This window comes from Astatotilapia calliptera, chromosome 2 (assembly GCF_964374335.1).
Source record: "Astatotilapia calliptera chromosome 2, fAstCal68.1, whole genome shotgun sequence".
NCBI classification, from domain to species: domain Eukaryota; kingdom Metazoa; phylum Chordata; class Actinopteri; order Cichliformes; family Cichlidae; genus Astatotilapia; species Astatotilapia calliptera.
In genome coordinates this window covers 21905775-21932211 of record NC_137423.1, presented here as the reverse complement: position 1 = coordinate 21932211, position 26437 = coordinate 21905775, and the positions used below count along the sequence as shown (strand labels likewise).

The 26437-nt window shown below is 44.5% G+C and overlaps 2 protein-coding genes across 3 annotated transcripts in view; one reads left to right on the top strand and one right to left on the bottom strand.

Moving 5' to 3' along the window:
• Nucleotides 1–438: 438 nt before the first annotated feature.
• On the bottom strand, nt 439–9641 carry purab (purine-rich element binding protein Ab). The gene is made up of 2 exons (XM_080306324.1): nt 5770–9641; nt 439–5048 (listed from the first exon to the last, which is right to left on the bottom strand). The coding sequence occupies exon 1, from the start codon at nt 6849–6851 to the stop codon at nt 6006–6008; it is 846 nt and encodes a 281-aa protein (XP_080162450.1). The 5' UTR covers nt 6852–9641; the 3' UTR covers nt 439–5048; nt 5770–6005.
• Nucleotides 9642–9988: 347 nt separating this feature from the next.
• Nucleotides 9989–26437, top strand: part of nrg2b (neuregulin 2b) — a 73607-nt gene continuing 57158 nt past the window's right edge. Inside the window, exon 1 of one of the 2 annotated variants that reach the window (XM_026187021.2) lies at nt 9989–11852. In XM_026187021.2, coding sequence (XP_026042806.1) covers nt 11441–11852 — 412 coding nt within the window. In that variant the 5' untranslated portion in view covers nt 9989–11440. The remainder of the gene's footprint in view (nt 11853–26437) is intronic. The other variant, XM_026187027.2, reaches the window with a different exon arrangement.

Below are 26437 nucleotides of genomic sequence, written 5' to 3'. Positions count from 1 at the left end.
ATGACAACATGTGCCCCAGCACGCTCCAAATACAGCCCATGAAAGCCTGGAAAACACAACAGGGAGTCAAAGGTGCTGACTTTTCCTGATCCCAATCTGATCACACAGTGGCAGGATGTGCATAAATGAGCCTGACTGATAGAGGCACCACCCTGCCGGGACACCGTGAGAGGTCCAGCTTCCTGTCCGAATAGGTGAGAGCTTCTTTGGGTAGAATGAACAAGGGTAACTTAATGTCGCAGCTGATCAGTGTATATTGTCTTTCTCGTTGTGCATAGAAACTTGGCAGATTTTCTTAAAAAAAAAAGAAACTAATAACTTTGGTAATAGTATATTGAATTCAGTCAGCAATTCCTGCTGGTTGGGGTTCATCGAGCCCGGGTCTGTTAAAAAACTGACCATTGTGAAGTTAAAGACAGCTATGCAGAGACCAGGACATGTGGAATGACATTTTATTGCGCCATTAGTCATTTTTCAGACAACAAAGCTCCCTCAACATTAAAACAAACAGCAATGTACAAAACAGCACACCTTTGTTTTATTTTTTTGCCATCAACGGAAATTTAATAAGGTAGTGAGAGTACATAACAGAAAGGAATGGAGTGTAAGGACGCGAATTATGATGATGATGTCGAGATGTATAGGATGAGCTCGATGTCAAAGCCAAAGTAAGCACCATCGTCATATAGTCAGGAAAAGGCCATATTTCAGTAAGAAATATCCTAGAATGGGTGAGGAGAGGTTAAACATGATACAAGAGGGTCGTTATCACAGTTTTCAGACATTTTATCAACTAAAAAAACAAAACAAAACAAAACGAACAAAAAAAAACAATATCGGTGTAGCACTACTTTATCATGCAATTTACTTTAGTAAACCTTCTGACACAGACAAAATATACTTCAATAAGTAGAACTCAATACATCTCTGTCCAGCAATAGTCACAAAGCCTGTAATTTATACTCTTTAAATGTGAGATCCCTATCAAAAATAATATGCAGATTTTTATTTTTCTTAATATATCTAAAGTGCAAGTATTTATCCATTTTTATTCAATGCTTTCTGTAAGTATAAAATACAAAGGAAAAAAACAGCAATGTTTTTCCTGTTTACATGTTATATTTTTCTGAAAGGAGGAGCATCATATATAACAAACCATATATATATATGTATATATATATACACACACACACACACGCCACAGATAAAATATTTTCGAAAGATACAACATATTATCTCTTATGGGGATGGTAAAGGGATTGAGACCAAACGGTGACAATGGGATATGTTCATTGTGCATTGACCCCACCCCCTTAAAAATCCAGGATCCATTTAACCCAACATCTCCAGAACAGCTTCAAGGACGTCTTCAAGAACTATACACAACAGTAGCTTTTACAGTCTGCGAACACGGTGGACCCTACTGCTCGGTGCGTGTGCAAACAGAAGACATGCTGAATGAGCTCCTCTGTCTGTGGTTTTCTAATGAGTCATATAGTGCTTGGCTTTGACCAGAGGCTGCGATTGGTTGTGTGATTAACCAGAAAGTCCGAATGGCCAATGAAAGACTACAACACTGGAAACCAGAAACAGAGCACATTTGGTTGTTTTGAACACCTTAACAGAAGTTCAGTCAGTTCTTTACTTTTTTTGTTTTTTTAGTTAGTACTCGTATAGTCTGGTGGAGGCGCGAGCCGGCAGCCGCGTTTCATTTGTGGAAGTTTTCTGTTAAACCGTCATATAGACGGTTTGTTTCCCACCTACAGCGGAGCCATCCTAGCAATCTGACACTGAGGTGCGTGCAGCAAGTAGATATCGCTGCATCTACAACTTAACCTCTCCTCAGTCTGACCAGGAATGGTCTGGTTACCTGTAGTCTGATCAACGAAAGAAAACGGCACACTTAAGTCAAATCTGACAAATGAATACTGCGGGCGAAAGTTCGGTTAACATCATGGTTAGAGATCACTATGATGGCTGCTGCTGTGGAGAAAATAATTGAAACGGCGCTAACAAGCACAGAGCAGCATCGCTCATGCACATCCAACCCGTCCGGAGCCACCCGAAGACGGCACACCATCACGTCCGCTGACACAGAAAACGAGACGAACGGCATCCGCCTACCATGCTGCATTTAAGTCCTAGAGATGGATGACTGTGTAGATGTGGGCACAACGTGGTTGCGAGGTGACTCCAGGTAAAGGTCTCACAAAATCAGGTTTGATCGCACCGGAAGTACGCTTCAGACAAAGACCCGAAAAAGCCACGTTCAACGCTAAAAACACAACCGACCCAGTAGCACCTGGAGAAAACAAAAGAACACATGTTTAAATCTTTTTTGAAAACAAAAAAAGAAGCGAACAATGTGTGCGTTTCACAGAGTGAGGCATTCACAAAGTGAACTCTATGAGCATGTTCAGGCTCTCCTCATATTTGGCCATTAGAGAAAAAGAGAAAGGAAGCGTCGTATTTCCAGTCTTAGCATGTAGCAGACATGATTAAAGTCAGTCAGGCTAAAGCTAGAACACTTTGGGGAATAAGTGCTGTATCACCACAGTGACTTCAGACTCGCGGTGACCTCAAGATGAACTCAGGTTGACCTCAGATGTGCTTTTCTGGGCACATAGTCATAGGTGGTTTGTACGTGCATTCAATGAAAATAAATGTTTTTTGTATTGAGGGCAGTGTGAGGAAATATAATCATCTCTGTAAGAAGTGGAAGAGATTTCCAGAGAGAAAGGTCCTAACTCGATCTGTCTGCAGCCGGGTTGGAAGGTTGTGGCAGGCTGCTGCTGCTGCTGGTAAGCCCTTACAGTGCAGTGCCAGGCTTCATCGGGCCTTTCACTGTCACTGAGACAAACGTGGGCCAGAAACAGTCCTGTGGTGAACAGATGGGATTTTCTGGAACCTTTTTTTCTTCTCCTGCCATCACAAACGCAGCCAATCAGACACAAATCAGCTTTTAAAACTAAGGATTGAACTTGTGACACCTTAGGAGCCCAAGTGTGCTCCGGGGACTTCTGCTTTCGGCCTGGCCTCAGCTCTCCTACATACACGGTAGGCCTCGCTTTTAGCCGCTTTTATCCAGCTGAGGCCTCTAAAGTGTTCCCTTCCCGTCAGCTAGGTGGCATGCCACACCGACAGGCTCAGTCGTATTTAACACACTGAGAGTTCAGCAGGACCTCAGTGCAGGGCTGAGTCAGCTGAGTCAAAATGAAGGGATGGACTACACGTCCTAAGTGATGAATAGTGCACAAGCAACAAGCCTTTTTTTAACGCCTGGGAAAGGGAGCGAGACTGCGACAAGAGTCTTCCCACATCAGAGGGGATTGTGATCCTCGCCATGAAAACAACAACAAACTCCTCTGTCCTTTGGCTGATCGCTATCACCCGGCTCGATTGAAACCCCAGAAAAGCCTAAGTCAAACTGCGGTTCACCTGTACTGCAGTCCCAGGTGAGCGAGGGCTCGCACTCAGGCTCCAAGCACACAGTTCTCTTTCTCCTAATGACAGGAGGCCTTGTGCAGTTCTAGACACAATTCAAAACACTTCAGAGGCCTCCCAAACACTCAGATATCAACAAGAGGCCTTAACAGGGGGAGAGTATGTGTGTGTCTGTGCGTGCGTGTATGTGTGTGTATGCCAGCCACCCCTGGACCCAAGTCCCAAGATACTATTCAAGCTTAGTGTAGAAGGGCCAACATGGAGACAGTCAGAGGTTGTTGACGGTCTGTGTTGTGTGTTTGGAGGAGAACTTTTTTTTCGTTTTCCTAAGGGAGGACGTAAAATACCCGAGCTAGTCTACGCGCACTGAGAGACAGACAAGGCAGCCTACTGGTTTACAGAAAGTGACAGGAAGAAAAACAATTAAAAAAAAACTCACAACGAGTCTGACTTTTTTCACCTCGAGAAGTAAAAGTCTTCACATTTTGGAAATATAATGCGATGCATCCACTTCATCATCATGCTTTCAAATATCTACTGATCACATAGCCTATACATTTTTTTCGTCTATACACGTGATACAATGCCACGATTGGCATGTACACAATATTGCACACTAATATAAAATGTCCTACACTAGTCAGTGGCTTCGTCTCTGGCTGGGAGGGGAAACCTGACACGTTTTGGACGACATACTGTGGAGGAAAGGGGAAAAAAAGAAGCATCAGAATAACAATGCAAAAGTGACATATTCTGAGCGGCGAGGCCCCCAAGGAGCGATCAAGGGGCTGTAGCACCATAAAGAGATAGACACTGCCTCGGCCCTGCACTGATAGGCCTCTACATCCGCTGGACCGCATTCGTACTGACTGCATGGGACCGGCCGGCTGGCCTGCCTGGCTGGCTGACTGCCTGGCTCTTTAACAGCATCCATCTCAGCTCTGACAAATAAGCCTCATCCAGCCGCTCCTGGGTTTTCGTTTTTTTATTTTTATTGTATTTATATATTTTTGTTGTTGTTGCTGTTTTTTTCATTTTTTGTTTTTCTTTTTAACATCATGGTGCATATGGTGAGCAAAGCCACCCATAACATTTCCAGCTTACTTTCCACGCTCGCGCACACTCAGTGAGATCTCGGGAGGCACCGATCAGTCCGTTGAGCCAGGGGTGCGGCTAGGGATTCTGGGCTCCATGTTGCGCCATAGCACAACATGCATAGCCCCCAAAGTGCCAACAACACCCAAGAACACAACTGGACCCACCCCCTGCCCCCGGCTCCTAGCAGCCTTTCAGCTTTACTTTTGGTGTTGCCACGCATGCTCCATGCACTGCAGGGGTGTGAATCCCACAGCCCTGGTGAGTATATATTTCTGCCTACATAACAGCACTCGTAAATGAAAACATACAGCGGTCGAGGTCACAGACCATCCACGTGAGAACACGTAAACGAGTGGAGTGTATAAGGCACGGGTCGTAATGACGTCAGAGAGGATGCGTTGCCTCGCCGCGCGCTGCGCTGACGCGTCTTTTTTTGTCTGTTTGTTTCTGCGCCTTGCGCTCCCACATATGGACCTTTTTTAATATCCTTTTGCATCCCCCACCACCTTGAGGAAAAGAAAAAAGAAAAAACAACAACGTAAAGAAAAAAATCCCACAGAAAACGTGGGCATCTTAATAAGGAATTTTTTTTACAGCTGATTCACAAAATCATAATTAGTACATCTAAGTTAGCACTTTTTTCATTTAAGTTTATGTGGACATGGTGCAAGAGGGTTGATATTCAATAGAGTAGCTCAGAGATAGGTTTAACCCATTTGTTTGAGGCGCACATAGGCTATTTAGGTTTGTGTCTCAACCTTTTCCATAATGGCATGAGAGAAATGCTTCCATTAGCCGACTACGTTTAGGCCAAATTAGAGACTACAGCCTACTTTGCCAACTTCTTTTCAAAACATGTGCCTACACGCATGCTGACAGGTGTTTACAAGGCCTGCAGTGCTGCCTTCTGCAACTCATTGAGCATTGCCATATTTATTCTGCGTACCTTTATAATAAACTATACATCTGGATTCGGATTTTGGTTTCATAAAGTCCATAATATATCCTCTTTGTGCTGATGTCAAATATTCCTTCTCCATGAAGACTTTATACTCTAAACCTCTGGTTTTATTTTGATTAAATCTTAGGTCTATTACCAGTTTTTAAAACACTTAAACATTTTTTTTTGTGAAATAGCTTTGATGTGTGCAAAATCTGTCATCGATAGAGATATAAACACTCTGTTCATTGTCACTTAAATCAAGTAGGAAACGGTTCATATCTTACAGTTCAGTCCTTGATAGCAGCGGCTTACTGTTACATGGGTGGTAAGTGGGGTGACATCCAGTAAAATGAGCGAGGAGACAGCAGAGGTGCTGCCATGTCTGTGGAGGTTGTGTGTGTGGGGTGATTCCCTTGTAGATTCTCTTTCTATTTTACAGTTAAAAGTCTGGGTTGTTTTTTTTCTCTTCAGAGTCCAACGTTGTCTCGGTTGTTTCATGTCAGCTCTCCTAAAATCCGCGTCAGTCATCGTCGCCGTCGTCTCCGCCGTGCGGGCCCTCAGGTAGCAGTTCCGAGGCCCTTTTCTCTCTACTCCTCTCCTGGATCTTCCTCATCTCCTCCGCATATTTACAGAAGGTGTTACCGAATTTGGACCACACTTTGCAGGGAACCGTAATGGAGTTCCGGTACGTGGGCTTCACCTCACTCACCCGCATGAACACCCCGTACTTATTGGAGCCCACGTCAAAGAAGAAGCGCTTGTTGTCGACAGTGAGCGAGGTGCCCTCCGGGAGCTCCGCCGGCTCCTCGTCCACGCCGTAGTCGTCGATGAGTTTGGCTAAAGCGTCGCGGAACTCGATGAGACCCTGCGCCGGCAGAGCGATGGTCTGGCCTTGCGCGCTTCCCAATCCGGGCCCCCGATTAACGGTCTGTCGGATCCTCAGGAACCGCCCCCTCTGGTTCTCTTTCAGATCCATGTAATATTTCCGATTCTCCCGCACCAGGAATTCGCTCTTGAGCGCCCGCCGGGGCTCATCCTGCACTATGTCCGGGTTGGTCGGGCCCAGCTGGGCGTAATGTTCGATAAAGTCCCCGAGATAGTCGCGGAACTCCACGGCGACAGACATGGAGAGAGTGAGGCGGCTCTTGTTTCCCCCAGCCCCGACCTCGGCTATCTTTAGGAAGCGGCCTTTAACATTCTGCTTCACGTCAAGGTAGAAGCGCTTGTTCTGGATGTCGACGCGCTTCGAGGCGAGCTCCTCGGTGTCGTGCTGCAGCCGGGACATGGCGCCCATTGCGCCCGGAGGCAGCGAGCCGGGGCCTGCGGTGGGCCCTCCGTGGTCACTGCCACTGTCTCTGTCCGCCATGATGCTGCCTCCCTGCTTTACCTTCCACCGTCTCCCTCTGCCTGCTGCAACCTCGACTGCCCGTCAAACCGCTCCGCCGCTCTATCGCGAGACGAGAGAGGAGAAGAGGGTGAAAAAATGAAAGTAACTGTAGTGTGGTGTTACTGTAGTACTCCGAGCGGGCTGCGTTCAAGGTCCCCGCGCGGTTTTTGCAACGTTTCGCAGAATTTACATTTTAAGCCGTTAAAATAGTCGCATACTGCAAATGAAAGCCTAAAACTCCGCAGCCGAGCTCACAGACAAATGTGTTTACATAAATAAGCGGGTCTAAGCAAATGAAGATCACGGGGTTTGAAACCTGTGTCAAACACAGCTAAGAGCAGGGCGCAGACAAAGGCTTAGCCTACCTGGTGGTTACTGGGTCGGGTGTTTCGGCACCATGGACAGTCGTTTTGGGGGTTTCAGCACCACGGACAGCGAACCCGCACGGAAGGAGATGCGGGGAAGGGAGAGCGGGGTGAAAAAGAAATTTCTGAATGAACAGTCGATGGTGGCTGCGTGGGATTTTGATGCACTGCGAAGCACCGTGAATCATTAGCCTGTGATTGGACACGCTGGTGTGTCTCTGTTTCTCTCAATGGGAAATGACATTGAAGGGCTTAAAAAAAAAGTTAAAGGGAAGAAAAACCTGTTGCTATACATTTATTGGCACACATGGTGACACGAGTGTTTGGCAGCACTTCTGATAATGATTTTCTCCTCTATCAGTGGGAGCCTTTAAGATTCTGATTTTCTTGGAATTCACTTCAAGGCCTGACACTTAGCGCTTTATATGGGCAAAATAAATAGCCCGGTGACCCCCACAAACACAAGCACTACTGTTTGGGGTCCACGAGACAATCACCACTGCAAAATTCTAGGTATCAAATTAGTGGAATAGAATGAGCCATAATGTGTGAAAACCAGAGTCATTACAGTTTTGTATTGTCTAACTAGTTTTGATTTCATTTTGATTTTGATTTTTTTTTCTTTTAAGCCAGTTTAGTTTCAGTAAGAGTGAAGTTCTGTTTAGCTTTTATTGTTTGAAAATGTTCAATTGTAGTTTTTTTTTTGTTTCTGTGTTCATTGTAGTCTTTGTAATATATGCTGTGTGGAGGGCACATGTCAGAGACAGGATTTAGGAAGTCATTGCAGAAGTGACAATAAAAACACAGACACTTGAAAGCAGCAGACTCACAAACAGAGTCTCAATAAACACCAACAAAGTCTCATTTTTATTGGTTTTTAGTTTTGAAAGTTGACACAATTGTTTCAGTCTTAATATTTTTCAAGAGCCTTTTTTTTTTAATTTTAGTCGACTAAAATGTTTTTTCACATCTAGTTTGAATTTTAGTTTTAGTTGACTATGATAACCTTTGTGAAAACAACCTTTCCTTTATTGTTAAATTAGTTTTATCCCACCTGCAATCCACATGCTCACGCTGCATCCATAACTCCTCCAATCCCTGTCCCTAATAATTAGGAGCTACGGGAAACATGAATTCAGTAAATAGTTCACCGGTGGAACTACATGCTTTTCACTGGGATCTCCAGTATAATTGTGTTCATAGAAAAGTGTCATATAATGGTAATTATAAAAACTATATGAAGTAACTGAGTTACAGCATTGTTAAAAGTTACGCAGTAAAGCAATGGAAGAAATGATATGACTATTGCTTGTATCAAAGGCATGTCACATCTTCATGTCTGAGCATCTTCCATATGTTAAGTAAAAGCAATGTCATCATATCAATGCTATTAAATGTCATAATAGCAGTAAACACAACAAGTGCCCGTGTAGCAGACCTGAAGAAGGACAAGATGGAGAGACTTGATGGGGTTTGACCTAATAATCTCTGGAATATATAATTTATATCAGTAGACCAAGTATGAAAAAAGACCACCTCTTGTGTTTTATTCGCAACCGTTTAATTGTTTTTTTTTTTCTAAACTTGCACTTAAATGAATAAAACAGGAGGTTTATGCTTTGTCTTTGCAGAGTGACACTGATGTAATCTCACATAAAATAAAGGGTGGCTAGGGCAGCTACAAAGAAATGTGTGTCAAGTACAGAAAAGCATATTCCCTACAAGAACTGTAAAAAAAAAAGTGCTTTGAGTGATCAGGTAGAGTAGAAGAGTGTTATATATAAGAACCAGATCATTTACCATTTACCAAAATGACTGCTGGGTTGTTACGATTAGTGTATCATGACAGGGAAGTTCAAGCGACCTCATCAGCACCCTGCTGAAGTGCTGATGTAGCGACAAACGTGCCCCCCTTTGCTCGAGTTCAGGGAGGTTGTGAAGGCAGTTGGTGGTGGCTGCCCCTGGCCAGTGAACAGCAGGAATCATTTTCACTCCACTTTGCTTGGTCAACAAATGATTTGTTTTCAAGGCTAATTTAGAACAATTCCCAAAATTGCATGCGAGCTTTCTGAACGAGGGCTTCCAAGTTGACTAGATCAAGGAGAGACTGATCCTTGTGTATGTGGGTTGTAGGTGGGGAGGGATGATGTGGGGCATGGGTCATAGGATAGATCAGAGATTGGCTGATCCAGTTCTGTGAGCTGGGTGAAACAACTGCAAAAATGTGGAGCAATCTAAACATTCGACTGAGCACATCTAAAACCACAGAGATCAGTGGCACTCCGGCTTCACTCCTGGCTCCATGTGAAAATAATGTATGAACAGGGATGTGGTTTTCCTGCTTGGACAGAGAAATAAAGCTGTCCAGCACCATGGACAGAGGCAGGCCCCTGACCCTGGTGATGAGGGGAAGATGAGGCCATGCTCAGATGAAATGGCTATATACATTTTCTTTATCTCTCTCTCTCTCTCTCTCTCTCTCTCTCTCTATATATATATATATATATATATATATATATATATATATATATGGAGATATGAAAACTGTCCAAGTGTCCCCTATGTGACATTATAGTTTCTGATTTCCTCTGTATGGACTACAAAAAGTCTTTCTGACCTCTAACGAAGGTCGCACAGCTCCTGACAGGGAGGGAAAGGCAAATCTTATGAATGGCTTGGCTGATGGAGGCAGAGACTGGGAGGGGATACTTATGGTCAACATAAAAAAAACCCCCAAAAAACCTCAGCACTTTGTAAAGGGGTCTCATTTCATTGGTGGATGCGTATTCAGTGGAAAATGAGGCTTTATTCACTGTATCTAAGCCAGATTGGCGAAAATATTTGTGTCTTTCTATTATAACACCCGCATTTTCTGGTAACTGTTGCTACCACGTGTTGCCACAGGAGTCGGCAAAACTGCAAGGCGACATTTGTGAAGTGTAATGACTCGCAAAAACAGCGCTGAACATAAAAGCGGGATTCGGGCGTGCTTTGCAGAAGCAGATATATTTTCCAGAGGGGCCATCTAACAGCTCAGAGAGCTCAGCTCCGAAGCTCCCGCTCGCCTCTACATGCCGTGGAATCCATTGAGAGAATTTCGCAGCGTTAGTCATCGCAACAGCTATCCGCAGTGTGTGTGTGTGTGTAGCAGTCGCCTATAGCCTCTCTTGCACCTCTTGCACCGGAGATCCACAGTAGGCGCCGTGCAGGGCTTGGCTACAGACGCAACTCCGCGCTGCTGATGTGGTGTGCCTGTGCACCGCGTGCGTGATTTCTCCTGCACCCACCCCGCAGAGGTTTTGTTTTTTGGGTTTTGTTTTTTTTTTTTCAAACAGAGTCTGCCGGCATGCTCACACGCCGGTTGGGTCCGTGCCGGTGGGCCGGTGGGTGCCCGGGTCATTAGGGTGTTTGCGCAGGACGTGGCGAGGCGAGGCGACGCCGTTGACCGGGCAGGTGATGTTTGCTCACGTAAGCCGCTCGCGTTTGATGAGGGGCGCAGGGGACGCGGCTGGAGGGTGCGCGCTACTGTTGCAACGCCTCACCGGATAACCGCTGCTCTCTCATCCTGTCCGTTGGACCTCTCCGCGGTAGGGGGTTTGTTGATTTCCCCCCTTTTTTTAATTTGAATTTTTTTGCTTCCTGACTAACGGATTTGCAACACTGGGACTCTTGACGATATATAAGTGGATAAAGGAGCCGATACTGCGTGTGCGTGGAGCACAGCATATCATTTCTTGTGATTCCCCTGTACGCGCAAGTCGCTTTTTTTTTCTTTCCAAAGAGGCAATGCGCCCACCCATGCGATGCTAGCCTATTAGCTGGAGAGAGAGAGAGAGAGAGAGCGAGAGAGAGAAAGAGAGGTTTCAGCCCTGGATTCGAGAGGAGACTAATTTACGAGTCTTGTTTTGCCTTTCAGGAAAAGGGGAGATAAGAGGGGGGAGGGTGGTTGGTGAAGGAGAATGCAGCAATCACATTTTTAAGCATGCAGAAGCGGGCCGTTTCCGGTTCCTAGGCTGCTGTGTCCCCCCCATCCGACGCCAGCAGCCGTATGGGGAAAGCAGCGGCAGACACAGATGGCATGGACACTTCCACAAGGTCTGCCGCTCTGCCCTGCCTGCTCTGCCGGAGCCCGTTCGCCGCCGTCTCTCTCTTCCAGCTCGCTCCGCCGCCCAGCAGCACTGCAGCACAGCACAGGCTGACGGCATGAGGCTTGATCCAGTGCATTTCTCCATGCTGGTCATCGGGGTCTCCTTCGCCTGTTACGCCCCGAGTCTCAACTCCCTCCAGGACCAGGCGTACAGATCAGCCGTGGTCATCGAGGGCGAGGTGCGCTCCTCCCCGGAGAACGTCTCCTCCCGGGAGCCCTACAGCGTGAATGTCAAGGTGCTGGATGTGTGGCCCGTCAACAGCGGCGGCCTCGAGAGGGAGCAGCTCGTGACCGTCGGGGACTTCGGTTCCGAGGCCCCGTGCACCACGGTGGAGAAGGACCACAGATATATCTTTTTCATGGACCCCACCGCCGAGCCCTTGGTATTCAAGGCATCGTACGCCCCCGTGGACGCCAGCGAGCCGGAGTCGAAGAAGGATGTTGAGAGAGTGTTGTGCGAGGACTGCGGTAAGTTTAAGGCTTTCCCCTCATACCTGCCATCCACTCACAGCGCACTATAAGGGCCACTGAAACTGCCATGGTGATGTAAGGGAGACATCCAGCACTCTGGCTGCGCATGCACGTTCCCAGTCCATACAGTGTGTCAGCGTACACACACACATATGAGCGATTGACACCTCAGTTTTCCATAACCCGGTCACCCATAATATATGAGAGGCATGTCAGGGGAATGTGTGTGTGTCGCGTAATCTGTCTGTGTGTCCAAAAAATAAAAAATAAAAAATGAGAGATGGTTAGTTAAACCTAAGTAACCACCACCACCCTCCTCCCTCTCCACCGGTTATGACCCAAACGGCAGCATGAAGCCCAGGACCTGCATCGTGTCATCCTCACGGTAGCCTACATGTGCTGCGTTAAGGTGAAACGCACCGGCGGAAAAGCCAGCGGCTCTTCTTGTCGTGTCGCTCCTGTGTGAGTGAGGCAGAAAGTTAGGCCCAGAATGTGATGGGAATCGGGGACAGCAGCCTCGTCTTGAACTAACCTCCTTTCCAAACTTTGCATCGGAGCCTTCAGCCAGTGTTAGATCTGTCACATCTGACGCCTTTTTTTTCTCCTTCAGAAATTGTGGCGAAAGTCTCCACAGTGTCTGTGTGGACTGCAGTGACAGTACGTGGGCGGTGATGGCAGTTTAAAATCTCTAAAACTTGCTGCCAGTTTTTAACATTTAAAAAAAAAATCGTGGTTTGTTCTTGTCTCTACAAACAACAGAGGCTGCGGTGGCCCTTTGTTCTGGGGAGTTTAACCAGAGAGGGCCACAAGTTTGATAGTCTGCACTTTTTGTCTCTCTTTATTTTATTATTGCTGTTTATTTCTTTAAGATAATGGAAAAGCCTTTCCCCCCTCTACAGCAGAGCTCTGGAAATCAGCTTCAGCTCAGTTATGACCTCACATGGTGTGACTTATGAATGTTGTAATGTATATTCAATCTACTTTGAACATAACGCTTAAAAACACAATAATGAGTTTCTTTTTTTTGGCTGAATGTTCTTTGTGAGCCACTGCACCTTTGTTTTCAGCACTGACATGCTTCGCTGCCTTTGAGAAGCTGTAACTACAATAGCCTCAGTTATTGTTAAAGCATCTGGCAGCCATGAAGCGAAGAACTACAAAGACAGGAAGTAGTAATTCAGCCTCTAAAATAGAGAATAAGATCTTCAGTGAGAGCCACGCATTTCTCTCAAATGAGCACCAGCGTAAAACCTTTTAAGGGTCTCCTTTTTAAAAAATGAGGGTTTTAAAAAAACAAACAAAAAAACCTTTAGAAACATGTAATCTTAAAATGTGACATTTATTTTCCAGGCTTGTGTGTCTGTGTATCTGTAGTGTTGCAGCCTAACAGGAGTTAGCTCAGATGTCTCAACAAAGGGTGCATGGAGGTTCTATTTTTACCTCCATGACATGCTAAAATTATCCAGTCATTTATTAATGACAGTGCTGTTGCAATCAGTCTGAACACATTTTCCAGGCAGGGATAAGCTCAGGAGAGGAGATACCCACTTATGAGCTGATTCACCTCTCATGTGTGCGCACATTCTCGCACGCGCTGATGTGTCTCCATGTCTCCAGAGGACATTACACTGACCTATTCTCTGTTGTTAACCACGACAACTATATTTGCCCTAAACCTCCACCTAACCTCACCTTCAACCTAAAGTATGTTGCTCCACATGATGGCGATTCATCTAGGGCTGATTTAGTCCTCACGACATAAGTGAGGCCTGCGTTTGTGTCCATGTATAAGAAAGTTGAGTCTCCGGAGTGTGACTGTCCAAACAGATCTACGTTCTCTCAACATGAGTAGCATAAGTGCGCGCACGCAGAGGCTCACACGACAACTACACACACAATAAGAGCCTAAATTACATGAAGAACCCCAACCTAATTAGACTCTCCAGAGTGTGTGGCGACACTATAGATTCACCGTAGCAACTCGTAGTCTCTGAATGTCCACTGTTTCCGTTACGTCCCTCATCAATTTTGTTTCTTTTCCAGGACTGGATGAGATTGACACACGAGTGGAATATATGAGAGGTTAATGAGAGGTTAAAGAAACACGTATATTTTTTATTGACAGTGCAGTAGCCTTAAAGCTTTATAAAATCTGCTGCGGTGAAGTTGATTTAGGACCTGATTTAAAACAGACAAAATATTACACAGTTCAGATCATACACCCCTGTACGCCACCACAGTGGATTTTACATCAAGTCGAGCTTTCTGATTTAATTCAGAGGGTTTAACAAAAGTATTGCAATAACAGTTTAGGAATTACAGTTATCTTTATACAGAGGTTGAACGTAACTGAACAGCTGACTAACACACAGTTTCATGGCCTGGTGGATTTGCAGTTTAAGTCACCAAATGTAAGCGAAGGAGGCCATCATTAGGCTGAAAAAAACACAAAAAAAATGCATCAGAGAGTTAGCAAACACTTGCAGAGTGGCCAAATCAACCATTTGATATGTTTTTATAAAGAAGAAATTCACTGACGGTTCAGTGGTTTCTCAAAGTACTTTGAAGCTAGTGAGAGTGAGTTTTGTGAGTTTTTGAGACCTCTGCATCACCAGTGTGATTTTTTCCCCCTTTGAAAAAACACAATAAAGTACACAGTACATTTTTAAGCACCAGATTTTTAACAAAGTCAGATGTAGCAAATATGATACAAATCAAAACTCATATATATGCATTTATATTTAATTTAAACTTGTCAGATAGTTCAATAAACACTCTATTTACAAGAATTTTGAATTATCTGAATTACTTCATGGTTCAAGCTTAAAAGTGTTAAAAGTGAAAGCTACTCTTGAGGCATATGTGGATTGTTTAATTTAAAGACAACTGTGGCGATGTACAGAGACAACTTTACAAAATAAAAGTCAGACTATCGAAACACTTGTGGCTCTAACAGCACCAACCTGCAGCGTGGAGTCAGATGGGTTTCACATGTCTGCTTGTATGCGCTCAAACATAGAAACCTTCAAGGAAACTGCTGCTCACTGGCCAAAAGTTCTCCTTAGTTGTAGCTTGCTGGCTGTGGTGATGTTTTTCACTGGGTGAATGCAGTAATGTCAGTGTCGCCTGCAAATGAGTTACGACGGAGCAGGACTCACAGCCAGCAGTGAGGCTGGAGATGTGCAAGCAAAGGTGCTTGCAAAGTTTCACTGAAGACAGGAGAAATGGCAGCTGACAAGTGGGTTAGCAAGGGGTGTGTCTGCGGACACCAATCCAAAAGCAAGTCTAAAGGAAGGCAGCCAATCACAGCCAAACACTTTTATACACACCCTTACCCCTGTCTGTCAGCATGATGGGATCCAAAAGGGCTTTGGGCTTTAGGTTTTCAATAGCATAGCTAATAAAGCTGTGGGTTGCACCAGGCTTATGAGTTTTGCTGATACTAGCTGATGATGTTGTTTTTTACAGAGATTTTTTTGTGCAATAAAAACAGACAGCAGCAAACTGACAGCAAGAGTATCTGATAAGTAGTTACATTTTCGGAGAAGAATGGGAGCAGATGCAAACGATGATCCCACACTATATTTCCTTTATGCTGCTATCTGCTGGGTGGCACAGTTAGTTTCAGAGGGCAACACTTATCACACTTGTCAGGGGTTTAATCTGCCACGACAAGATGTCTCTGACGTATATGTGAAAGCTAGAATCCAGGCAGGCATTCACTAACATACCACCACATTACTGTATAAGCATTTACTGTATTCATTTGTTCTGGGTCTGTTTGACACTTAGTGCTATAAAGCAAAACAAAGACAGAGCAGGTGTTCCAGCTACATTGTTCAGCTAGGTTACTGATGTCCAGGCTACCGGTGCCAGTCGCAGCGATGTGCTGAATTTTACACACTTCTTGGTATTTCTGGCTACAACGAATATGTGGAATCCACATGATGTGCCCATTTCTGACTGTAATGCAGGCAATTAAATAAATGACAAGTTAAAGTCTTTTTAGGGAAGTGGTTGTCGAGGTTTAATTCAGACTTTGTACCAGCGAACGTTTAAAGGCAGGAGCACAGATCCCTCGCTGTGAGAGAAATTATGAGACAGTAAATCTTCGTGCACCATAAAAGATAGCAGAGCCATCTTCCAAAAGCAGAGCCAATGTTGATTAAATGGCAGGACCGACTGGGTTCTCTCTTACTATTTATGTTATTGAGTCTGCCATAGCTGCTCCAATAAGCTCTCCTCTTCTCCCACTTCAGCTCAGCCCACAGCTGGATTGGGGCTTATTTACACAGAGGTTTGCAGAACTGAACAGTTTCAGTGGCAATAGCTGCAATGTTTAAGTTTCAGCATTTAATGTGAAAGAGTGGAGTACAAACTTCCTTTGAACAGATGCTGAGTTACATGTATGTCTGCATCCAGCGTCTCTCCCTCACCGACGTCTCCCTTTTTTATTCTGTGTAAACGACTTAGGCGTGTGGACTGCTCACACTGCACCTCTTCAAAAACTGCAAAACCAATCCCATCTGACATCCCAGACAGGCTGCAGCGTAATGTAGGTCTTCTCTGATCATTGCTGTTGGCACGTCTTTTGAGATGCATTGACAGTTTCGTCCTAAAATAGCTTTATCTGATGCCCAAACATGCTCCTGTCAGTGATGCTGTATCTAATGCTGCATACCTCATGCCTCATGCTCTCCCTCTCTCTCTCCTGCTGTAGCTGACTGTAGCTGGAGTGTGCGGTTCAGCTTATGCTGCCCTTCTGTCAGTCAGCCACACAGAGGAGGAGAGAAAGAGAGAGAAGGAAGCAAAGGCAGTGATCTTTAGCTCTGGCACTACAAAGAGATGCGGTAGTAACTGATACTGTAAAAGTTTCAGTAATAGCCGGGCCTTTTACCCACATAACGAATAAGAAAGAGCGAGAAGTTCAGTGGGTACTTTTATTTTAGTGGAAATGTCTGAAAATGGTTCATTTTGATACGGCAGAAATACTGCTGCGTTGTCCTTTACTCACTCGAGTGTTTAACACATGCAAGGACAGAAATTAGTGCTTGCAGGAAAAGTTACATTGTAAAGCAGTGACGGTGAATGTTTCTTCTCCTGACTGTTAGGAGACCAAAATCAAAAACCTGTATCCAGCACATATTGTGTGCTGAAACCACAAATGTGATGCTGCTCTCAGACATACACTGGATTTTCTGTCAATTAGGTTCTGTAGGTTGTAAAAAAAAAGTGTCGATATAGCTTTCGGGTCTGAAAAGTGATTCCAATGAGAAAGTCATTTTTTTTAATGGCCAGCAGGGGGAGACTGATCAGGTTGTAAAAATTTACTGAATACAACACAATGTTTGTTTTGTATACTGTTATTTCATGTATAGTCGAAGCAGACAATAGAGCAGGGTGTGCTGTAGGGTGTGGCTACACTTTGATTGACATCGCTACTGAATGAGGCTTCAGTGTCTTTGCTTTCTCAGAGATCCACATTTGCTTGTTATGTGCAGTGCCGACAACAAAATTAACAAAATGAGATGCTGACTTTAAAAACCAAAGGGGGATATCAAGGTGGCTATCTATGATCATCTTTTATATACAGTCTATACGGGCATGTCCCACTGGGAGGAGGCCCCAGGTAGGGCTGGGCGATATGACCCAAAATTCATATCTCGATATTTTTTAGCTGGATGGCGATATAAGATATATCTCGATATATTTTTTTAAAGCCATAAAGTAAGAACAAAAAGAGAGTTCTTAGTCAAAGCTGTGTCCCAGATGTCACACAGGCACTTTTATTAACATAGAGCAGATGTACATAACATTTACTCAAAAATAAATTATGAGCATTTATTAAATAATAATGCTCCATAAATAAAAGAAAACAATGTTGTTTTTGTGCATAACAAAAAGCTCACAATTGTGCAGTCAAAATGTAAACTAAAAGACGCTGAGCACAATAACAAAGACAGATTTCACAGCTGCTCTGTTCCCAACTTCTACTGCGTGACTGACAGCATTGAGTTTGAAATCCTCTTCGTAACCACGTCTCATAACAGGTGCCATTTATGGTCCTTATACACAGTAGGGTAATATTACGTTGAAGCACAGTACGTATCACTCCGCGAGGCTCAGCCGTAATGCTCCGACAATCCATCAAGCGGTGCAGCTCCGTAGCTTATCAAAGTCGTACTAAAACATTTTTTGACAGATTGCTGAGCGCCGTGTTCCACATAAAATCGGTTCGCGGCCATCAAGCACAACCAGAATTCATACATAAGGAGCGCTGTCAACTTTTGAGAAAATGAAAGGATTTTAGTCCGTGCAGCACCTCTGGGCTGCATGGCGTTAGCGTGGTTAGCTCGTTAGCGTGGTTAGCTAGCTAACACGTTGACGCCGTCCAGCGCCACGCACGGGGCGATGCGCACTAACTCGTTAACGGCGATTTGCCGTGTCCATCTTGTCGCTTCCTGCAGGTGAAGCGATGGGGGAGGAGGGGGACTTGTGTTCAGTGAAGGAGAGGCGAGGCCGAGTAACGTTGCGTAAAGACGAAAGTGGACGAAAGAGAGGCAAACTTGCGGCTCCACAAGTATAATTATAACGTAACATAGACTATATCGATATAAACGATATTGTCACATCTTATATCTCGTATAAAAATATATCGATATGTTTTAAAAACTCGATATATCGCCCAGCTCTAGCCCCAGGGCAGATCTGGGACATGCTGGAGAGATCATATCTCTCGGCTGGCCCGGACAAGCTGGAGGAGGTGGCTGGGGAGAGGGAGGTCTGGGCTTCCCTGCTTAGGCTGCTGCCCCTGCGACCCGGCCCCGGATAAGCGGAAGAAGATGGATGGATGGATGGATGGATGGACATCATTAAACTAAGCTATGGCTCCGTAACTGCCATAGGCTAGCCGGGTTTTTTTTTTTTTTTTTTAAAAAGCAATAAAGCAACCATCCTACGACTATGGCAAATCAGTGGTTTCCCAGTGACAGTTCTGTCTTCCTCCCCTGATCCCCAAATCGGTCACAACAGATGGCTGCCCCTCCCTGAGCCTGGTTTTCCTGGAGGTTTGTTCCTATTAAAAGGGAGTTTTTCCTTCCCAATGTCGCCAAGTGCTTACTTAAAGAGGGTTGTTTGATTGTTGGGTTTTCTTTGTAGGGTGTTTACCTTACAATATACAGCACCTTAAGGCAACTGCTGTTGGGATTTGGTGCTATATAAATAAAAATGACCTGAACTGATTGCACTGCATTGCAATTTTTTCACACTCAATCACCAACTGTGGTGCATTTGCATGCATTTGCAAACTTATAGCAGACTCACTCTATCTTACTGCAGTTTTATTACCAACATCACTTTGAAGATGGCAGCTAATAGCCGCAGACCTGGTCCCCGTCTTCAAAGCAGCTATTCCAGAGGCAACGACATCTCCAGCACACTGGATGCAGTTGCAGTTTTGGTTGTGCCACGGTCTCCGATCAATGTTTTCCTGAGTGTGAAGCATGTCATAAGAGCAGCTTTGGTCCAAACACGAGATTAGACAACTTTGATATGTTTGTTTGATGTCAATCTTCTGCATCCTGTTTTTGGATCTTTTAATAAGCCAGAGACGGTGGACATATCTTGGCATCTTTACAACCTTAAATGACTATGTTTACCATTTCTCATTAAGTAGGTAGTGCATGTGATTGTCTGTGGATCTGTGGACTTTGTATTCAAAGTTTTACTCAGACTAATGTATCCTTATCCCACTATTTTGACTCTGACTACACTTGCACGTGTCTAGCACCTTATAAGCAATAATCTGATATTTCCAGGTTAGCATACACTGCTGTGTCTCAGCTCAGGTTCACGTCAGTGTGTAGAGCAGCTAGGGGGCAGAACCACAGTGGCATTGATCTCCAAATCCCAGAATTAGAAGGAATTTCTGCTCTGGGGCATCATGTCAAAACAATCCTTGGAACAGGAAACACATCCAGGACCACACCCTTGAATAATTCTTTAAAACAAACCCAGTGAATTTAAGCTTTCAGCATGGCTTTCAAATTCAGATCCCTTTCAGCCAGTGATGAGAAAGATGCTCGTGGAGACATAGAATCGCCTGCGTTTGGATCATGGAAACGGTACTGCAGGAATTCCTAAATTAGAATCAATTTTCCTTTGAGCAAGTGTAGTGTTGAGCTCAGACTTATGTGCATACTTTATGCTGATGCATACAAACCATGAGATTCACAGGTTCAATAGACTTGAACAGATAGTGTGTGTGTGTGTGTGTGTGTGTGTGTGTGTGTGTGTGTGTGTGTGTGTGTGTGTGTGTGCATGTTTGTGTGTGTGAGGCCTCTCACTTGTCCGTCTCATCCCTTTTCCCCTTTTTGTTGCGTTATCTGTGTCTATTTCAGACACCCTCTGTGTGTCGCTTTCCCTTCTGTTTCTCTCTCTTTCTGTCTCTCTCACTGTCCTTGTCTCAACAGAGCATTATACCTCTCTCCACACACACACACACACACACACACACACACACACACACACACACACACACACACACACACACACACGCACAGAGCAATGCCAGTTAGCTGTTGCTGTTGCTGCTGTGCTGCAGATGCCCCAGTGTGCTGTCATTAGCAGAGAGATCTGGGGTTGCTATAAATTATGCACACTGAATAACAGAAGGCTGATGATTTCTCCTCTCTGCTGCGGGCGCGTGTGTGTGCATGTGTGTGTGTTAGGGGCGTTGTATAGGTACGTCTCTGCACTGACATTATCCTGATCAACTTTCCTCGCCAAAGTACTTGTATTAGCGCAATTCTCTGTGCCTCAGCTAACTCGCAACTGTACAAATCTTGTACCTATCCTCCAGTTACTTAGCGTGTGTGTGTGGGTGTATGTGTGCGTGTCCTTGCTTGTGAATAATGTATCAGCACTCATCCTCTCCAGCAGTCAGCCTTAGTAGAAAACTCTGACACATGCCTTTTAAAGGGACCAGCCCAGTGCCACATGGCTCAGTTTGTGAATGAGAGAGGTTTTTATGTAACCTCTCTCTCTCTCTCTCTCTCTCTCACACACACACACACACACACACACACACACACACACACACACACACACATAGAAGTACACACATGCAGATGCACTGCACACACCACCCACACACTCATGCAGCTACTGCTGCACACTCCCTCCTCACTGCATCAGCAAAGTGCCCGTTTCAGACAGGATGGATTTGGCCGATGCTCTCTTCGTTTCGGTTGAGATTGTTTTTCCACAGAATTAGATTAGACATCAAATTCAAAATGGAATAATTAGAAATGTTTATGCCAAGGACTTGTCGGTTGGTATTGCAGATAAAATATTTAAAAATGACAAGTTTGCCACCGCCTCCATAAATCCGAGACATCTCATGTTTTCCTGGAAAGCCATTTTAATCTTTGGCATTCTCCTCCTTAAGTAGCCCTGCTGTGCCAGAGTGTAAGGGGCTGGCATGCAGCCAGCGTAACCTGATATTCGTGAAGTTGTAAAGTGACATATTCATCTGGTACTCAGAGTCACACTTCATGAGCAAGAATTCAGCTCTTTAACATCCCAGAAGCTGTGCGGTGTATGTTGTGTGCTCAACCTCAACATAAAAACAGGCATTACGGTGACTAAAAAGGGACAATGGATGCTTTGCAAACACTTCACAGAAGGGAAAGGGTTAAAACAAACCCTTTGGTTCTATATCAGGCTATCTTCAGCACAGAAAGGTGGGCTATCTTTATCTCTCTTTGTCGTGGCGAGCTTTGATGGTGACAAGTAGAGCATCTTCATCTGTCTTCCAGATGTCCTCCTCTGCCTCTCTAGACGTTATCTCGTAACTATTATGGGATCGTGGTAGACAGCACCGCATGTATGATGTGTTTGTTTTGGCATCTTTTCATGTTTCTGTATTAGGACATGTTTGATCACGCAACATTTTTAAAGTCACATTCCACCTTTTATTTAACACAATGCCCATAAAACATCCCCAAATTTAAACTTAGCCGATGGATCAGCTCTCTTCAATATAAATGATTTGGTCAGTTATGCTACTATTTCAGCCGCTCCCAGGAATTAGTTTGTCTAATTTTTATGTGAACTAAGGTGCTGATGAACAACAATATTTTTTTCTTAATGTGGCCCTAATACTCCTTTGTAACAGTCGCTACACAGAATGGGTGAACTAATGATTTTCCTCTTACACTTGAAGGTTTATGGCTTCATTCTTTTTTGAAATAAAAGCGTTTAAAATGTTGTGACCATTTTTGTTTTGTGCTGGTCCTGTTTATAAGCAGCACGGTGGTGCAGAGGTTAGCACTACTGCCTCGTGGCATGGTGGTTCAATGTTTGAATTGTAGATGCAAGAAGAAGATAAAGCTTTGAGTGGTCAGGAAGACTAGAAAAATGCTGTGCTGTGCAAAAACAAACAAAAACACTTAAATGGATCCATTAAGGTTTATAACTAGTCTGTGTACGATACAAACAGAACTACACAAACACAAAGCCCTGTCATGGCCTCAGTGTTTTCACTGCATGTACACAAATATCCTGAGCCACACTGCACACTCAAACGATGTCCTGTGCTAAAGTATGTCTGTGAAGGTTCTCAGTCATCCTGGTCATCGTAGTCTGGGGAGCTACGATGTGTGAACGGCCATCTTTGAAAAGAGGCGGTGACTTATGGCACCAACTGTCTGCCATCTATAATCCACTTTTGAGATCCCTTCCCAGACGCCTTAATGCCCACTCACATCCTGGGCCATTTGACCTCAGTAAATCACATGATAGAATGGGGCTAGGTTTCACAGTGGGTTCACCCAGAACCTTGGCTGATTGTGACCAACACCCGTTTTCACAACTTGTGATTAGCTAGTGGATCAATAGGAGGCCCATGACCCTCTTGGGGACACTCCCATTGGGCTTAAAATCTGGGACTCTCCTCCAATTGCTCTTAGAACTGAAGAAGCTTCTTGGATGAGAGGTGAAACGTCTTCAACGAAACTTCAAGAAGTCCAGATGCTTTTCTTTCCAAGCTCTTTAAAGTCTGCTAAAGTAGTTGATTTACGGCTGATTAGGCACTAGAAGTGCTCTGCCGACAGCTTTTGGTAAAAATGAAAAGATCTTTGGGTTTATTTGCACATAGAACCAAGAAGTGAGATCCAAGTGGTCACCTGAGATGTGTGTTGAGATCCACTGTAATGTCAGGTACAAACTGATGTACTCAGAGTTGAAAATGAATATTAGCCTGTAAACAGCCACCAGGTTCCTTAGTGTTAGGGTTTACATGTATTACTTTTTAAAAATTTCATTGTTTGCCGTATACGATTGAAAACCTTATAATGGAAGCACTTTAAAGCCAAAATAAACGACATCTTGGTTTGTTTGTTTGTTTGCATGTGGCTGAAAGACGATGGTTCATCAGTGATGGTGGTTGTTAAGAGGTTAATATAAATGTTGTTGTCAGAGAAGCTCATGGAACAGTATTTTCTAACAGCCAGATAGTCTCTATGAAAAAGCAAATCTTCAAAAATTTAATGAAATTATCAGTTTGAATTACTTAGTTTCTTGTATTTTATGCTGTTAAAGTAAATTTGCATAAACATATTGATATCACCTGGAAAAGGGTGGAGTGCCCACTCTGGGTCGGGGATGAGTTCCTGCCCCAAGTGGAGGAGATCAAGTATCTCGGCGTCTTGTTCTCGAGTGATGGGAGAAGGGAGATCGACAGACGGATTGGTGCAGCTGCAGTGATGCAGATGCTGCACCGGTCCGTCGTGGTGAAGAGAGAGCTGAGTGTAAAAGCAAAGCTCTCAGTTTACCGGTCAATCTACGTCCATATCCTCACCTATGGTCACGAGCTGTGGGTAGTGACCGAAAGAACGAGATCACGAATACAAGCAGCGGAAATGAGCTTCCTCCATTAGTGATAGGGTGAGAAGTTCAGCCGTCCGGGAGGGGCTCAGAGTAGAGCCGCTGCTCCTCCACATCGAAAGGAGCCAGCTGAGGTGGTTCGGGCATCTGACAAGGATGCCTCCTGGGCGCCTCCTGGGTGAGGTGTTCCGGGCATGTCCCACCGGGAGGAGGCCCCGGGGCAGACCCAGGACACGCTGGAGAGATTATATCTCTCGGCTGACCTGGGAACGCCTTGGTGTTCCCCCAGATAAGCTAGAGGAGGTGGTTGGGGAGAGAGAGGTCTGGGCTTCTCTGCTTAGGCTGCTGCTCCCCGCGACCCGACCCCAGATAAAGCGGAAGAAGATCGATGGATGGACATTGGTATCGCTAAAAAAAACAGAGGAACGCTTTTTAAGTATAGAATCAAGTCGATTAAACTTCTTGGATATCGGTTTGTTCAGTAGCCAAGAGGGTTGTTAAGGGTTCGATTTCAACTGGTTTGATGCTAATAAAATTAACTGCACGTGCACTAGAGGGGCAATAAGATTCCAGGAAATAGACTGTTACTGTGGGAGAGCTGGGCAGCACTGTAGAAGGTCCTTTACCCATCATCAGGACCAGTATCTGCTCCTTTGTGCAAAGAGGAACAGGAAGAGCACTGCCAACTACAAAATGACTACCAGCAGATCAGAAACAGACTTCATAAGGTTGGCATGAGGATCCAACGTCCTCTAGTGGGCCCTATGCTTGCTGCCCGACACTGTGGAACCTGACTGGCATTAGCCATAGAATACCAGGTTTGGTAGGTCCACCACTGGTGCCCTGTGCTTTTCACAGATGAGAACAGGTTCACCCCGAGTGCAAGTAACAGACATGAAAGACTCTTCAGAAGTCTTGGAGAATGTTATGCTGCCTGTAACATCGCTCAGTGTGATCGATTTGGTGGTGGGTCAGTGGTCTGAAGAGGCATATCCATTGAGGACCATGGATATCCAGACTTCTACAGGCTAGGGGCTGCCCCAGGCACCCTGACTGCTGCTAGGCATCAGGATGAAATCCTTGGACCCATTGCCTCGCCTCATGTACTCAGTACTCAGAGTACTCAGGCAGTTCCTGGGGGAATTGATACCACTAAGTGGCTCTCATGCTCTCTTGACCTAAGTTGAATAAAACACCTCTGGGACATTATGTTTTTTTCCAGATTGCGTCTTAGACTGTCCAGGAGATCAGTGATGCCCTGGTCCAGATCTGGGAGCCCCAACAGGGTTTGCTGCAAGGAAATTTGGGCAAAATGGACTAGCCTGCCGTAATGTTTTATTTAATTTGATTTACACATGTTTTTGAATTTAGCCCTCTGTAAGTGGATGATTGATTTCCACGTTGTTTGATTTCCATCAAGCAGCATGGCATACTTTCATTCCTAGCACATGACCCAGTCCATAACAGTGTAGATATCCAGCATGACTCCTTTGAGACCTGATGCTTTTTCAAATTGTTCCTTTAATGTGTTTTGAGCAGTCTGTTTAGGAAACTCATCACAAACTGCAAGATAGAAAAAAATGCACATAATATGTTCTGTTTATTCTCAGTGTGGTTTGCAATCTATGTACCTTTATCTGCTTCACCTTCAGTAAAGTCCAATGTCTGTCTCTGTTAGTGTTTTGCTGCCTGTTGGACCATCAGCGTGTTGCTCACCAGTATTTATACAACACTGCTATAACCATGATTTAAAATAAGAGAGGTGGCGAAGGTAGAATGTGTTTGACTAAAATAGGAAGGCCGAGACAGAGAATACATCATCTGTCCTCCTGTTCCCCACACTGTTCAGACTTTCATAAATTATTACTAAAGACTGATAGTTTTGATTAATTTTACAGTAGCTTACAATTGTAACACCTCCCCATCTGCCCACACACACTCTCAAATTCAAATCAAATTCAAATTTTATTCTCTTCTGACCACGGCTGGAAGAAAGTCAAATGTCAAGTAAAAGCGCATTTTAATCCAGACCAACGTCACACCGCCTTTGTTATATATTCCATAGATTTATGGAAACGGTGTCAAACAGAAGCTCCTATTGACCAAAACACAGTTTGGGAGTGAGACACAGACTGTCACTTAACCAGGCACTAAATGTTCGCTCTCCCTCCCATGAAAGTTGGACTCGCTCACAATAAATCTCTTGTGGTGCTTTTCTCTTTGGTACGAAGCATCACAGGCTGACCGGCTGATTAAAGAGCACGCAGTGATCAGTTTGCTGCTGTTACATCACAGGGTTCCTGGGATTCGGCTTCAAATGCTACAACCGGTTACTCTCACTGCTGTTTGGTGTTGCCAACAAGCAAAGATGCCAAGTGAAGATTTAATCCTCAATAAACCTTTGTCAGTTCAGTGCAAAGCGTTAATTTTATTTGAAATGCAAGTGGGACATCCCTGAACAGTAGTGCCAGTCAAACAAAAGATCAGTGAGTCATTCTTTTTTTAATCAAATCTTGCATGTAATTTACTGCCATGTGTTCACAAATATAAGAGACATTTCTGTTCAAGTAAACAGACGGAAATACATCAAACTCAAAAACAGACTCATGTAAAGCACAAAACATCTTTCACAATCAAACAACACATACAAAAATCATTTTTAATGTCTTGTTTAAAGCCTGTTTCATTGAAATAAA

What these genes read in the sequence shown, in the direction of transcription:
- purab (XM_080306324.1), bottom strand. Translation starts at nt 6,851, where the DNA reads ATGGCGGACAGAGACAGTGGCAGTGACCACGGAGGGCCCACCGCAGGC.